Here is a 15,072-nt window from a genome sequence, read left to right as displayed (position 1 = left end):
CAGAGGTAGGTAGGTAGGATGTAGTTGAGGCAGGTACTATCACAACAAAACATTTGGACAGATACATGGATAGGATAGGCTTGGAGGGATATGGACTAAAAACAGGCAAGTGGGACTAGTGTAGATGGAATATGTTGGTCGATGAGGGCAAATTTGGCTAAAGGACATGTTTCCACGCTACATGAGTCTATGACTCTATCTCATCACTTAATAGTTCCAGTTCATTGTCGCAAGGCATTTGATGATATTTATGGGGAACTCATCTTTTAACCGTAGCCCGTTTTAAATGGTTTGTAATTTGTTAGAGAAAGGAGATCTAGATCACAGAGTAATTCTGAATGGGTATTCTGAATCATTTGAAGCTGTACCAATTATCTATAATGGGCACATGTATAAGATAGAAATTTGTGCTCAGCTATGCACTTAATATGTCTGGAGCAACTGCTACTATATGATCACATTTAGTGCAAATGGTCAAAGATGAATTTCTATCTGAATGTATTAATAAGTAAACAATTAGTGACACATTATTAGATGAGATTGTAGTAAATCCAAGAGTGAGAAGCTTCTATTTGCTGGAATAGAACTAATCTGGGAATTTAAACTGTGTGGGGAGGAACTGCAGATGCTGGTTAAAACCCAAGATAGACACAAAAAGCTGGAATAACTCAGTGGGTCAGACAGCATCTCTGGAGAGACAGCATTTCGGGCTGAGACCCTTCTTCAGACTGAAGAAAATTCTCGACTTCAGACTGAAAAAGGGTCTTGACCTGAAACGTCACCCATTCCTTCTCTCCAGAGATGTTGTCTGACCCGCTGAGTTACTCCATCTTTTTGTGTCTATCTTGGGTTTTTTTTTTTAATGTACCTCATTCTAATCAATGGGTTTTGTTTCCAATTCCCTTGTAGCTACATCCTTGTTGAATACCACACTCCAGAGGGCACAGCTTCAACAGACCCTACAACCTCAGCCTACTCTACCATCCCTTTCTACATCTACTCTACCTGTGAAGCAAACGGAAACACAAGCCCAGATTACTTCCATTAACACACCTCAAGGCCTGACTTTAAATCCCACAATCGTGAGTTACTCAAATGCATTGCAGAGAATTTAAATTCCACTTTGTTGAAAATAAATTCCACTTCTTCTGAAAGCAAAACAAAATGATGGTGTTCACAATGCCAAGGGGAATAAGTGGAGCAGACATCAATGCCACTACAGCAACTTTCTCAAAGAAATCATTTCAAAACGTTCTGAGGCAGCTGGTTTATTTGTAACAGTATCTTATTCTAAATAGGAGAGCATAAAGGGGCTGTCCAACTGCGGCGACCTAATTCGCGAGTTCAGACGAGTTTGCCCTCGGCTCATACTCGCAGCATGGTTGACACGAGGTCCTAGGAGGTCTTTATAACTCTCCTTCATGCTCGAGAGTGGTCCCCGCGTACTCGAGGCCTCAGCTAGGTCGTGGCCATTTTTCAGCATGTTGAAAAATGCCCGCGAGTAAAAAAAAAGGTCGCCATGGAAAAAAATCGATATTTTTTTAGTCGTGGGTTTAGATGAGGTAGGTCCTAGTAGGTCATAATGCTATTTGTAAGTAATCAAAGGTAGTCAAAGGTAAAGCTCGTTGAGGAAAAAAAGGTAAGTAAACCGACTGGTAATGTTAAATGCCCGCTAAACTTTATTAAACTTTATTAAAAAACGTTGTCTGGCTTTCCCCCCCCCCCCCCCCCCCCCCCCCCCCCTCTATCCAGAGATGCTGCCTGACGCGCTGAGTTATTCCGGCATTTTGTGCCGTTCTTCGGCCAAAGCGGGAAAGACGCAATCGTCAAGGATTTTTTTTTCTCTTTTGTCTTCACGTGGTTCTAAATATTAGAATATAAAGCAGAGCTACTCAGAGTGGAAAAGTTTAATTAAGAAAATTGTAGTCGATCACTGTGAAATTTGTGCAGACCTTATCTGCTATGATATTAAACTATCACTGGGTTCGCATAAGAACAATTGTCTTTCTTTTTCTCACCTCATAGCTCAGCAGTCAAGCTCAACTTGTTGCCTCTTTGACTTCTACACCAGTTATTGCCAATGCCATGCATGGTTTCCAGGGAATTATGAGTCCGATCATAACTAATGCACAAGGACAGGTAAGTCCGCTACAACTTTGAAACTTATCACAATTATTTGCATGATTTTAAGTATCTGTTTGTTACAGAGGAAGGTGGAAGCTATATTTGGTAGTCATCAAAACAGGCAAAGGGATGCAATAACTTTGTGCTGGGTGCTTATAAGGGGGCCACACGATGGCGCAGCTGTAGATTTGCTGCCTCTCAGAGCCAGAGTCTGTATGGAGTTTGTACGTTTTCTGCATGGGTTTTCTCTGGGATCTCCAGTTTCCTCCCACACTCCAAATACATACAGGTTTGTAGGTTATTTGGCTTGATGTAATTACAAATTGTCCCTAGTGTGTAGGATAGTGTTAGTGCGAGGGGATCGCTGGCCAGCGCGGACTCAGTGGGCTGTGGTTCCTGTTTCCGCATTGTATCTCTAAACCAAACTAAACTTATTGCTATGATTGCTTTAAGGTGATGTGCAGCCAGAAGCAGAAGCAACTAACCAGGGAAGGGTAAACCAGAATAACCTGACAATACTCCCTTGGAGGAGATATTATTTGCTGTAATTGGCGCATCTATTGCTATAACTGTGGCCAGCTGTGAGACTGAACTGGTAGAAGATAACATTGTCATTTCACAAAAAAAAGACACAAAATGCTGGAGTAACTCAGTGGGTCAAGCAGCTTCTCTGGAGAACACGGATAGGTGACGTTTCGGGTCTAGACCCTTCATCAGACTGATTGTAGGGGAGGGGAAAGAAAGCAAGAGGAAATCACACCTCACTCATCCTAGAATCTTGAAACTGCAGATGTATGTTCATAAGTTATAGAAGCAGAATTAGGCCATTCAGACCCAAGTCTACTCTGCCATTCAATCATGGCTGGTCTTTCTTTCCCTCTCAACCTCATTCTCCTGCCTTCTGCCCATAACCCCTGACACCAGTACTAATCAAGAATCGATCAATTTCCACCTGAAAAGTATCTATTGGCTTGGCCTCCACAGCCGTCAGTAGCAATGAATTCCACAGATGCACCACCCTCTGACTAAAGAAATTCCTCCTCCTTTCTAAAGGGACATCCTTTTATTCCGAGCCTGTGGCCTCTGGTCCTAGACTCCCCCACTAGTGGAAACATCCTCTCCACATCCACTCCATCCACGCCTTTCACTATTCGAAAGTGCAGTTATATCTATAGGCTGCAAGCAAATCATGCAGTCACACATGGTGTGGATGCTGGCTCCAAGCTAACCTCTATGTTATGTGTTGCGGAACTACCTGAGTAGATTTGGTTTCTCAGCACCCACAATATGTCCACTCCCGAATCAACTTCCTCACCAGCACTGCCGCTCAGAATAATATCAGAATACATCTGTTTTAGGAGACTGCTGGGTAACCATAAGCAACAAAATCAAAAAGCTATTCATATTCCCCATTGCTTCAAAGTGAAACAAAATATGTCTATGATCAGCAGCTTGGATTATAGACTTGGCTTGTAAATCAGTAGCTGTTGCTGCAAATTAAATATGGTGACGGAAGATGATTTGGAATACAAGTTTATTCCGAGCTTTCACAAGAGAAGAATTCAAAACTCTTTTTTATCTATGGTTGGTGTATAAAAGCATGAGAGGAATAGATCAGGTGGACGCACAGAGTCTCTTGCTCTAAGTGGGGGAAGAGGGAATCGGAGGACGTAGGTTTAAGGTTAAGGGGAAAAGATTTAATAGGAATCTGAGGGTTAACTTTTCCACACAAAGGGTGGTGGGTGTCCGGAACGAGCTGCCAGAGGAGGTAGTTGAGGCACAATGTTTAAGAAACAATTTGACGGGTACATGGATAGGACAGGTTTAGAGGGATATGGGCCAAACTCAGGCAAATGGGACTAGTGTAGATGGGACATGTTGGTCGGTGTGGGCAAGTCTGTTTCCACATTATGACTATCTACTGAAAAGTGTTAAAATTATTTTCAGATCTTTCCATTCTACCTCGACATATGCAGTTTGCAATTTACATCTCAACACTCTGTTTGTTTGAAACTGGGTGCCCAAACATATGGCTCTTCACAGTTTATTTAATAATGTATCTTGGGTTGTCAGATTCCTTGCTTGTTGATGCAGCCAAACCACACATACAGCATCAGTTCTTGTTTTGTGGCCCAAGAAACATATTTTATGCCCGCGGCTTAATGTCTGATAAAATGGCCTCACATTGTGTAATGTTGATTTCCTGCTTTGACCATTGGCAGGTGTAAATGATGCAAGAGTCAGATTAATGACTTGGAAAAGGGTGAGATAAGAAGGACTATGGTTGAACTGAACAACAGCAGAACTCCAAATCTGAGATTGGGACAAATTAATTCATACGAATCAGAAGTGGGAATCAATGACATCTTTTCAGTTCATTGTCCAAAAGTAGACTGCTGAAATTATCTAAGTGATATTTCCTAATAAAGTATTTGTAATTGCCTTGCACATAAAATCCAACTGTGGCATTTGATGGTAATTCTGGATTTGGTGTTGTGTAATGAACCAGACTTGATTAGGGAGCATAAGGTAAAGGAACCACAAGGAGGCAGTGATCATAACATGATAGAATTCATCCTGCAGTTTGAGAGGGAGAAGCTAAAATCAGATGTATCGGCAAAGATCCTATAGGATCTTTGGTATCTGTGTTACTGTTGAGTGAAGGTAACTGCAGAGGCATGAGGGAGGAGCTGGCTACAGTTGATTGGAAGGGACCCTAGCAGGAATGACAGTGGAGCAGCGATGGCAGGAGACACAGCCACTGTGGCTGAGAAAGGAAATCAAAGGCAGCTTAAAAGCAAAAAAGAAGACATATAACATGGCAAAGATTAGTTGGAAGCGAGAGGATTGGGAAGTTTTTTAAAAAATCAACAGGAGGCAACTAAAAAAGCAATAAGGAGAAAAAAGATGAAATATCAAAGTAAGCTAGCCAATAATATAAAAGAGGACAGGAAAAGTTTTTTCAGATATGTAAAAAGTAAAAGAGAGGCAAGTAGACTCAATGGGCTGAATGGCCTAATTCTGCTCCTGTGCCTTATGGTTTTATGGCCTTGATGTTTGCAGCCGTGTCCTTATATATTTTTTATCCTTTTACTGCCATTGTCATTCTCACATGCAGGTCATAGGAACTCTTCCCTTAGTCATGAATCCAGCTACAATATCAACAACCAATACTGTGACAGCAGTACCAGCACAAAGTCTACAAGTGCAAGCAGTCACACCACAGATGCTACTGAACGCACAAGGTCAAGTGATTGCGACTGTGATCAGCAACCAGTTTGTACCAGTTCTCAGCCGACAAGGGGGCCTCCTCTCCCCTGTAAAGACGTTACAGCAGGTAATCCTTCCTAGATTTATTTTAAGTTCAGTAGAATCTGTTTGCAAGAAACACCATCTATTGTAAATTCAATTTAAACACTGCAAATTCAGAAGGAATGGCTTCCCTTTATGACCAAGCAGATTTTCTATAGGAACATCGATATATATTCAATTGAGTTTAGTTACTGTAACATGTACCGAGGTACAGTGAAAAGCTTTTTGTTGCGTGTTAACCAGTCAGTGGAAAGACAATACATGATTACAATCACAGTGTACAGATACATGATGAAGGGAATAACGTGAATAATGTTTAGTGCAAAGTAAAGCCAGTAAAGTCCGATATTATAGTTAAAGTAAGAAATGTTGCTGTAGGAGTAGGTATTTAAAAGAGTGGAGTGATGGGAATGCGTTATTGCAGATCCATTTCTCTGACTATCACACAAAGAGTCGCTGAGTTTGGGTGCCATCTTAGATATTTTCCCACTGGCCACAGATCAGGCGCCAGATGACTGGAGGACAGCAAAGAAGGGCAGCAGGACTAAAACAGGTAACAGTGTTTGGCCGTTAAAGACGGCAGGCGATAGTATGCTCAACTGTAAACTTTCTGGAGTGGGGACGAGAAGGAAGAGGGACCATTGGGACCATATTGAATACTTTTGTAACTTTGTTGGCTCTTTGCATACGAGTGTTGTCTGGAAAACAAAGTATTTTGCTGTACCAAGTACATATGACAATAAAATATCAATCACTCAATTCCTGCTTGTAGAATCTAAAAAAGAACTCGAGCACCTGGTGGCGTAGAGAGTGAATTTTCTTCGGGACAATCTGGGAATATTTGACCAGAGCTTCGCTCATGCTAGGCTAAAATGTTCTTAATGGAAATCACAGGAAGAATTTTTTTAACTTCATCTGCCCTTCTTTTCCTTAAGGTACAAGCTTTCCAGCCAATTGCTACCGTTGCACCACCCAACGTGACACCAGCCGCATCCTCTGCAGCGACTGAACCTCCCGTTACTTCAAGCAACACTCTTTCCAACGCTAGTGTTGGACAACTGGTCAGCCGTATGTATGAGACAGAACCAGTCAAAAACTATCCGGCACTAAATGTGCGCAGTTGCTCAATGAATGAATTGGTGATTCACGAGTTATCACTATTTATATTGACTACCAATATACCAATAACTAGAGTGTAGAAAGGAACTGCTGATGCTGGCTTCTGCCGAAGATAGACTCAAAGTGATTGAGTAACTCAGTGGGTCAGGCAGCATCTTTAGAGAAAAGGTCTGCCCTAACCTACCCAGTTTCACGGTGGCGCAGCGGTACAGTTGCTGCCTTACAGTGCCAGAGACCTGGGTTTGATCCTAACTACGGGTGCTTTCTGTGCAGAGTTTGTACATTCTCCCCATGACCTGCGAGGGTTTTCTTCTGGAAATTCTGGTTTCCTCCCACACTCCAGAGCCATACAGGTTTGAGGGTTAATTGGCTTGATATCAATGTAAATTGTCCCTGGTATGCGTAGGATAGTGTTAGCATGCGGGGATCACTGGTTGGAGCGGACTCGGTGGGCTGAAGGGCCTATTTCTGTGCTGTATCTCTAAAATAAACTAAATTAGAGCTTTCATCAAAGAGTCTGGCTGCCTCACCCGCTGAGTTACTCCAGCATTTTGTGCCTGGCTCCAAACAATGGCAAAAGAAGAATAATATAATAATAATAATCTTATTTATATAGCACATTTTCAGTCAACTTGCATTGACCCCAAAGTGCTTCACATAATTACATTACATTTACACACAGGCAAAGGTGGGTGAAGTGTCTTGCCCCAAGGACACAACGACAGTATGCACTCCAAGCGGGATTCGAACCGGCTACCTTCCGGTCGCCAGCCGAACACTTAGCCCATTGTGCCATCTGTCGTCCCAGAATCTCATTTGCAGAGCATTTCTAATTTTCTCACAAAGGCATCCTATCTGGAATAATGTCTCAACCAATATCACTGAAAACTGATTCTCTGGTCAGAGACTCGTACAACAAGTGCTTATCGAGTTGCTAGTTAAATATTATAAGAGTACCGTCCTCCACCTCGGGCAGTTCTTCTAACATTGCTCATTGTGGGAGCTGGTTGTCTGCAAATTTACTGTGACATTTCTTACATTACAACAGAAGCCACTCTGAAATGGCTTAGATAGACACAAAAAGCTGGAGTAACCCAGCGGGTCAGGCAGTATCTCTGTAGAGAAAGAATGGGTAACGTTTCAGGTCGAGAAGAAGGGTCTCGACCTGAAACGCCACCCATTCCTTCTCTCCAGAGATGCTGCCTGTCCCGCTGAGTTACTCCAGCTTTTTACATCTATCTTCGGTGTAAACCTGCATCTGCAGTTCCTTCCTACACTTAAATGGCTTAATTAGCTTTAAAACCGTTCGGGGCAATGTGAACTTGTGAAGGGTGCTGTGTAAATGCAAGTTCTTATTTTAGAGCCTCAGAATGCACCCACTGAGGTGGACGGAATAAACCTGGAAGAAATACGTGAATTTTCAAAGAACTTTAAGATCCGACGGCTATCTCTCGGGCTGACACAGACACAGGTTGGACAGGCGTTGAGTGCAGCAGAGGGACCTGCCTACAGCCAGTCAGCTATCTGCAGGTAACAAAGCCACTCAGCTGTTGGTGCACAATGTAATATCGAGCAGGAGAAGCAAAGAAGGACACATAGTGCTGGAGTAACTCAGCAGGACAGGCAGCATCTCTGGATAGAAGGAGTGGGTGACGTTTCGGGTCGAGACCCTTCTTCAGACTCTGTTACTCCAGCATTTTGTAACTCATTTCGAAGTCGGGGGAAAGGGAGACACAGAGATATGGAAGAGTAAGGTGTGAAAATGACAGATCAAAGGGGACGAAGCACAAGGAAAATGTAGAATAGATCATTGGGAAGGTGGGAGCAAGGCAGACAAAGATACAAAAAGTCAGGAGGACAGTCAGACTGTCCAAGAACTGGGGTGGGGGAGGGATGGAGAAAGGGGAAAAGTTGCAGAAGTCAATGTTCATACCGCTGAGCTGTAAATTGACCAAGGCTGTAGTAACGTGGGAAATAAAATACCTTGGCCTCATCATTTTTGCCCATCCTATCACTCAACAACCTCCTGAACACACCCCAGATGATCAGAATGAAAAAAAACATTGAGTGCTCGGTTTCTGGAGAGATGGACAATCAGTGAGGTATACAACTTAATCGTGCTGTTTTGTCTCCTGCCAGGTTTGAGAAATTGGACATCACTCCTAAGAGTGCACAGAAGATCAAGCCGGTGCTTGAAAGGTGGCTGACAGAAGCAGAAGTGCGGCATCGTGCGGGCATACAAAACCTCACCGAGTTTGTTGGCAGCGAACCTTCGAAGAAACGCAAACGCCGCACGTCTTTCACACCGCAGGCCCTGGAAATCCTGAACGTCCATTTTGAGAAGAACACCCACCCCACCGGTCAAGAAATGACAGAGATAGCCGAGCAGCTGAACTATGACCGAGAGGTGGTCAGAGTCTGGTTCTGCAACAAGCGGCAGACTTTAAAAAACACCATCAAGAGATTGCAGCCGAACGACTCGACGGAATCGGGTTCAGGCGAACCATTACTGGACCCCAAAGTAAACACTGCTGGAACGGGCTGATGTGCGGAAGATTCTTTCAGTGAGTCGTTGCAAAGTTTTTTACAAATAGTACAATGAGGATCATTTACAGGGTAAGGGCAAAGCTGAGAACCACAGATTCCTGCATCCGTTCTCTCCACTAAAGCCCACTGTGGTATGCTGCCACGTGAATGGAACCATTATCACTAATTGTACGATAACTAACGTAGATGTGTCGTGCATAAACGTTTGCATAATTTGTTTTGTGGTCCTCGGTTAGATCAAATGTCACAATCAGTTACAATGGCCCTCCTATGTCCTGTTAAATTGACCTTGTGGCAACAGTAAGCATCTCTGATTTCTTATCAGTGAGAAGACGTATCTATTAATACTGCTTTTCAAATAAGTGCTATGTAAAATAATCCATAGGGGAATTTAAAATATTTAAATCCAGCTTTGCCAAGGGTCAGCAAATTTACCAACAAGATTTAATCCTTGGTCTGGTACATCATCTGATCGCAGCCAGAGGTGACACTCGAGGCCTTGAGCGAGAGGCAGGTTGGACTTCAGTTACTGGAGCATCATTATAAGGACCATGACCCAAGTCCATGATATGGACCTGGATCATGTTGGATATATTTGTGGCAGTCAGCTGTGGAGGAAACTAGGCTCACCCACGGTCATATAACTACTGACATTCAGGGCTTGATTTTAACCCCACACAATTCAATTCAATTAATACAATTCAAACCAGTGCACCTTTACCCACCACAATACAAACAGAAGCAAACATTAAACCAATAAATCTCCCACCTAACTACAGCAAAAGACTTATTGGCCTAATGTTTGCCTGTAAACGGAGGCGCCATGATTGATGCACTTTGAAATTTGATGTGATTTTAACTGACCAACACCTTACACCCAGATTGGCAAGATCATTAAGGCGACCCATGCAGGTTTAGTTGATAACCAGATTTCTAAAAGTCTGAAGAAAGCTGCTCTTTCACTTTGTTCTGACTTGTGATTCTTTGATATCACTGATGTCTTCGGCCTTTATGTTTCTGGTCATCATGTTACAGGAAGTATGTTTTCTTTCACATTTTGTTGTTGGTGGCAAGACCAGCATTTATTGCACACCCCTAATTAGAACATAGAACAGTACAACACGATGCCAAGACCAACTCTTCTCTGCCTGCACATGATCCATATCCCTCCATTCTTTGCATATCCATGTGCCTATCCAAAAGTCTCTTAAACGCCACTATTGTATCTGCCTCCACCACCACCCCTGGCAGCACGTTCCAGGCACCCACCAACCTCTGTGTAAAAATCTCACCCCTTTAAACGTTGCCCTTCTCACCTCAAAGCTTTGCCCTCTAGTATTTGATTTTGTTACTGGGAGGATTGGCCAGAGTGGAAACCCAAACTCCCTATCTACACTCTACCCTTTCTACCTTTCTTGGTCCCCAATTATCTGCTGCCTGTACCGTTGGCCAGACCACCTCACTAAATCTCCTGCCTGCAATGCTCTCATGTTGTCAAGGAAACCTTGATGAGTTGCTCTTATCCATTCAATGGATATTTTTAAGGCAGAGATAGATAGATTCTTGATTAGTACGAGTGTCAGGGGTCATGGGGAGAAGGCAGGAGAATGGGGTTGAGAGGGAAAGATAGATCGGCCATGATTGAATGGCGGAGTGCACTTGATGGGCCGAATGGCCTAATTCTGCTTCTATCACTTATGATCTTATGAACTTATTTGGTTGGCACAGTCGTCTAGGCAGGAGAGAGTGAACATCTAAGGTGGAGTACAGGGCACCACAAGTGGGCTGCGTTGTTCTGGATCGTGTTGTTGGAATTGCACTCACAGAGGCAAGTGGAAATCATTCCATCTCTTTGCTTGTATCTGCGAGTCCTGGAAAGAGAGGGTGCGAAGGGATGAGTTAATTTGCTGGCAGATACTCAGCCTCTAACCTACTCTTGTGGCCTCGGTATTTTGTAGCTTTTCCTGTTAATGTTCAGTTGAATGGTAACCATTCCCCTCGCCTCGCCAGCTCCACGCTGGGGATTCTACAATAATAATGTCACTGAATGGAGGGCTTGCTTCCTTTGTGTTGGAAATGGCCGCCGTCTGGTACTTTTGTCGCAAATGTTATGACGCAACAGCGTGAAGGAGAAGTTGTCAATCCCTCGAGTTGGCTCTGCACCTCAATGAACCCATTGCTGATGCGCAACCATATCATTCCTGCCTGATTTCCATCGCCCCCGATTCCGTTGGTGGCAAAAAGTCGATTTAGCTTCAGCCTTAAATCTATTCAACAACTGAGCATTCACAGTCCTCTGGTTCCAAAGACTTATAACCCTCTGAGTAAAGATATTTCTCCTTGTGTTCAAACAAAGTGGCTGGCCGCTTGTCGTGAGACTATACTTCCTGACTCTCCTGCCTGAGAAAGCATCTTCTCACCATCTCCTCTGTCAATTCCTCTTTAAGGAGGAAATGTGCGGTCAGCAGGTGCTAAGTGTAACGGTGGTGCAGTTTACTATTCTGATTGGCGTGGAGAGGGACGCAGCGTTGTGGATTTTTATGAATGGTGTCGGGGATGAAAGCAAACAAGCAATTACTCTGCAGGAGTTGGGTAAAGAAGGATTGTGTAGGAAGGAACTGTAGATGGACATGTGCAGTTCCTCTTCCCGGGGGATCCAGAATCTTGCTGTTGCATTCTTATTCTGAGTCTCTGCTACCTTTATCCACGTCTCCCCTGTGCAATACCTCCTGGCCTCCATTTTATCCAGGATGACTAGGAAAGCATCGAACAAACGGAAGAGATAAATGTAGTAAAAAGGAACTGCAGATGCTAGTTTATACCAAAGATAGACACAAAATGCTTGAGTAACTCAGCGGGTCAGGCAGGACACCATTCTCTGGAGAAAATGGATAGGTGATCTTTTGGGTTGAGACCATTCTTCAGTCTAAAGTCTGACACCTATCAATTTTCTCCAGAGATGCTGCCTAACCCGCCGAGTCACTCCAGCACTCTGTGTCTTTTTTCGTAAACCAGCATCTGCCGTGCCTTGTATCTGCAGAGATACTTTTCTTCTCTTTACAGTAAATTTCCGAATGTCTCCGTTTCCTTTGCAGTTGCGGAACAATTTTCTCCTACCATCACTAACAGCGGCGCAAATAGACTTTAATATGCTGGCCAGGAAACTGTGTCATGTGTGTGGGCTTTGGGTACTGCATTGGAAAACTTGGTTCCATCGACAAGAAAGAAACACCAGTTATAGATTATCATGAGTACATTGAATTTGGACCATCGTCAGTTAGCCAGTACAGTTAAATCTGTATCCGATTCCTGTAATAATTATTTGCGCTTCCCCAAGCATAGATGAAAGTTTTCCCATTCTTGGGGCATAATAAGCCCATCTGTGGTTTCTCCAAGGATATTAAGCATCAACATGATGGCTTGAATCCAGAATCCCAGATTTAAGCGTGCCACAGTGGCGGAGCGGTAGAGTTGCTGCCTTACAGCACCAGAGACCCGGGTTCGATCCTGTCTATGGGTGCTGTCTGTACGGAGTTTGTATGTTCTCCCTGTGACCACGTGGGTTTCCTCCCACATTCCAAAGACGTACAGGTTTTGTAGGTTAATTGTAAATTCTCCCCGGTGTGTGTAGGATATTGTGAGTGTACGGGGTGGTCGCTGGTCGGCACGTCGAAGGGCCTGTATCCGTGCTGTATCTCTAACGTCTAAAGTAAATTTATGTTATGACTTGGAGTGGGAAGTGTTGTTTCACTGCTTATGAAACAACATAAAAATGACAGTATGGAAAAGACCCACTTGTCCATTCCATATGGTTGTGATGGGCTTTGTGCTGTTTGGCTTTTGCTTCCTATCCACCTGAAGCCATGTATTATCCTGAGGAGAAAGAGCACATTGAGAACATTATGGACAGCACTGTGGCGCAGCGGGTAGAGTTGCTGCCTCACAGCGCCAGAGACCTGGGTTCCATCCTGACCACGGGTGCAGCCTGTACGTTCTCCCCGTGACCTGCGTGGGGTTTCTCCGAGATCTTCGGTTTCCTCCCACACTCCAAAGACGTACAGGTTTGTGGGTTAATTGGCTTGGTGCAAATGTAAAATTGTCGGTGTGCGTGTAGGTAGTGTTAATGTGCGGGGATCGCTGGTCGGTGCGGACATGGTGGGCCGAAAAGCCTTGTTTCCACGCAGTAGCTCTAAACTAAACTGTGCAATTAGTAATAGGGAGGTGGGGTGGATTCTGGTTCTGACCAGAAAATTCCCGTCCAACTCCTTTGGATAATTAAACTCTGATCCATATTGACCGTGTTACATAGGACGTCATCGTTCCCCCAGGCAGAAACTGGCTAAATTCTTGAGGAATTTGATGTCAGCTTTTATCGCATGGGTCAAAAATAGGAAAGAAGAACCATCATAAGAATTAACCTTATCTACTATGTATATGTGATCCCTGGCCTCCCTTATTTTAAATTAAAAGAATTGGTCCACATAAACACAATCTAATCCCTCCATGTTTCTCTAAACGTCAATCAAGTTGCTGGAGTCCATGCTTTTGTCAAGTCTGCTGACCCAGATTATTTGATGTTATCTTGGTAACTAAAGTGTTTAAAATTGGAAATTACTTCTGTGGGCTTTGCTTTGCATCCTTTTAAAGCTTCAATATCACCCACCATGTAGAAGATGAAACGTGGACATAACTGGGGCTTGAATGAGGTCATGTGCAAGAACAGAATGCAGTGCTCTAGTTTAGAATGAATCGTCCTATAAATCCTGATCCCTTCAGCTATAGTTGTATGGTATCAGTCATGAACTTTGATAGAATGATGCACCAAAAGACCACTGGCTTCAATTCTGTTCTCTGCAGGGTGCAAGTAAGGCACCCTGAAGAATTCAACCTACCTTTTCAATGGCATCAAGCAAGCTGTGAGCAAAAACAAAATCCCAAGCCTGCTTCATTTGTGTGCCCACATGATTGATTTTAATAATATTGCCTTTAACCATTAGCATTGCTTGTTGTAGTAGCCTGTTGCGACAGCACAGACAGCCATTTTGCACTGTCGAGAGACCAACAATGCAGTTTTAACTTCTGCTTGGGTATATTCCGCTTGGGTATAGCTCATATTCCCCTTGGGGAGCTTACAACCTAACACTGTTAACATTGAATTCACCAATTTTATGTAAACGCCCCCCCCCCCCCCCCCCCCCGGACATTTTTTGTGCCTCCCCTTTTTTTATCCCCTCTCGTCCCTGTGCCCCAGCTGAATGTGCACCCATTTCTCCCTTTCCCATTTCCCCCATCCCCTTCCAGCTATATGTAGGAAGGAACTGCAGATGCTGGCTTACTCCGAAGATTCCTTCCTCTTGCTCACTAACACTTCATTTATCCTTATCTCACACTTTCTGTCTTTTCATCTCTAGCTTTTGATCAATCATCTTCCAATCAACTCCCCCATGCCTCACCCTCACCTGTATCCACCTATCACTTGCTAGGCAAATAGAACTGGTGTGAACGGGTGATCGATGGTCAGCGTAGACGATGGGCTGAAGGGCCTGTTTCCATGCTGTATCTTTCGATATTTCAGTGAATCAAAGCAGATAACACTGTAATATTTGAGGTTCCTCTGAGCTTGTTGCTCAAGTTCAGCTCAGAGTTATCACCAATTGGACGACCTTGTGGTGAACCTAGGAATGTGGAGTAGTTAGATTATCACCTTGTGGCTGCCATCCATCATCCTTTCAATAAGATAATGGCCAAGTGGTGATTTAGTAAATATGATTCCCATTGGTAAATCCAGTGAAGTGAGCCAGCTGATTAGACTTCAGATTCAGATTCAGATTCAATTTTAATTGTCATTGTCAGTGTACAGTACAGAGACAACGAAATGCATTTAGCATCTCCCTTGAAGAGCGACATAGCAAACGATTTGAATAAAAAATAAATAATAAGTGTCCGGGGGGGGTGGTGATTGGCAGTCAC

The 15,072-nt window shown here is 43.6% G+C and overlaps 1 protein-coding gene across 1 annotated transcript in view; it reads left to right on the top strand.

The window, feature by feature from the left end:
• pou6f1 (POU class 6 homeobox 1) overlaps window positions 1–14,285 on the top strand; it is a 37,383-nt gene extending 23,098 nt beyond the window's left edge. Inside the window, exons 6-11 of the mRNA XM_055664349.1 lie at window positions 910–1,082; window positions 2,026–2,139; window positions 5,243–5,461; window positions 6,372–6,504; window positions 7,917–8,085; window positions 8,695–14,285. Coding sequence (XP_055520324.1) covers window positions 910–1,082; window positions 2,026–2,139; window positions 5,243–5,461; window positions 6,372–6,504; window positions 7,917–8,085; window positions 8,695–9,100 — 1,214 coding nt within the window. The 3' untranslated portion in view covers window positions 9,101–14,285. The remainder of the gene's footprint in view (window positions 1–909; window positions 1,083–2,025; window positions 2,140–5,242; window positions 5,462–6,371; window positions 6,505–7,916; window positions 8,086–8,694) is intronic.
• Window positions 14,286–15,072: the final 787 nt, after the last annotated feature.

The sequence above is a fragment of the Leucoraja erinacea genome, chromosome 40 (genome assembly GCF_028641065.1).
Source record: "Leucoraja erinacea ecotype New England chromosome 40, Leri_hhj_1, whole genome shotgun sequence".
NCBI classification, from domain to species: Eukaryota; Metazoa; Chordata; class Chondrichthyes; order Rajiformes; family Rajidae; genus Leucoraja; species Leucoraja erinaceus.
Note: the sequence above shows the minus strand (reverse complement) of the source record. Positions and strands in the feature narration are given on the sequence as shown.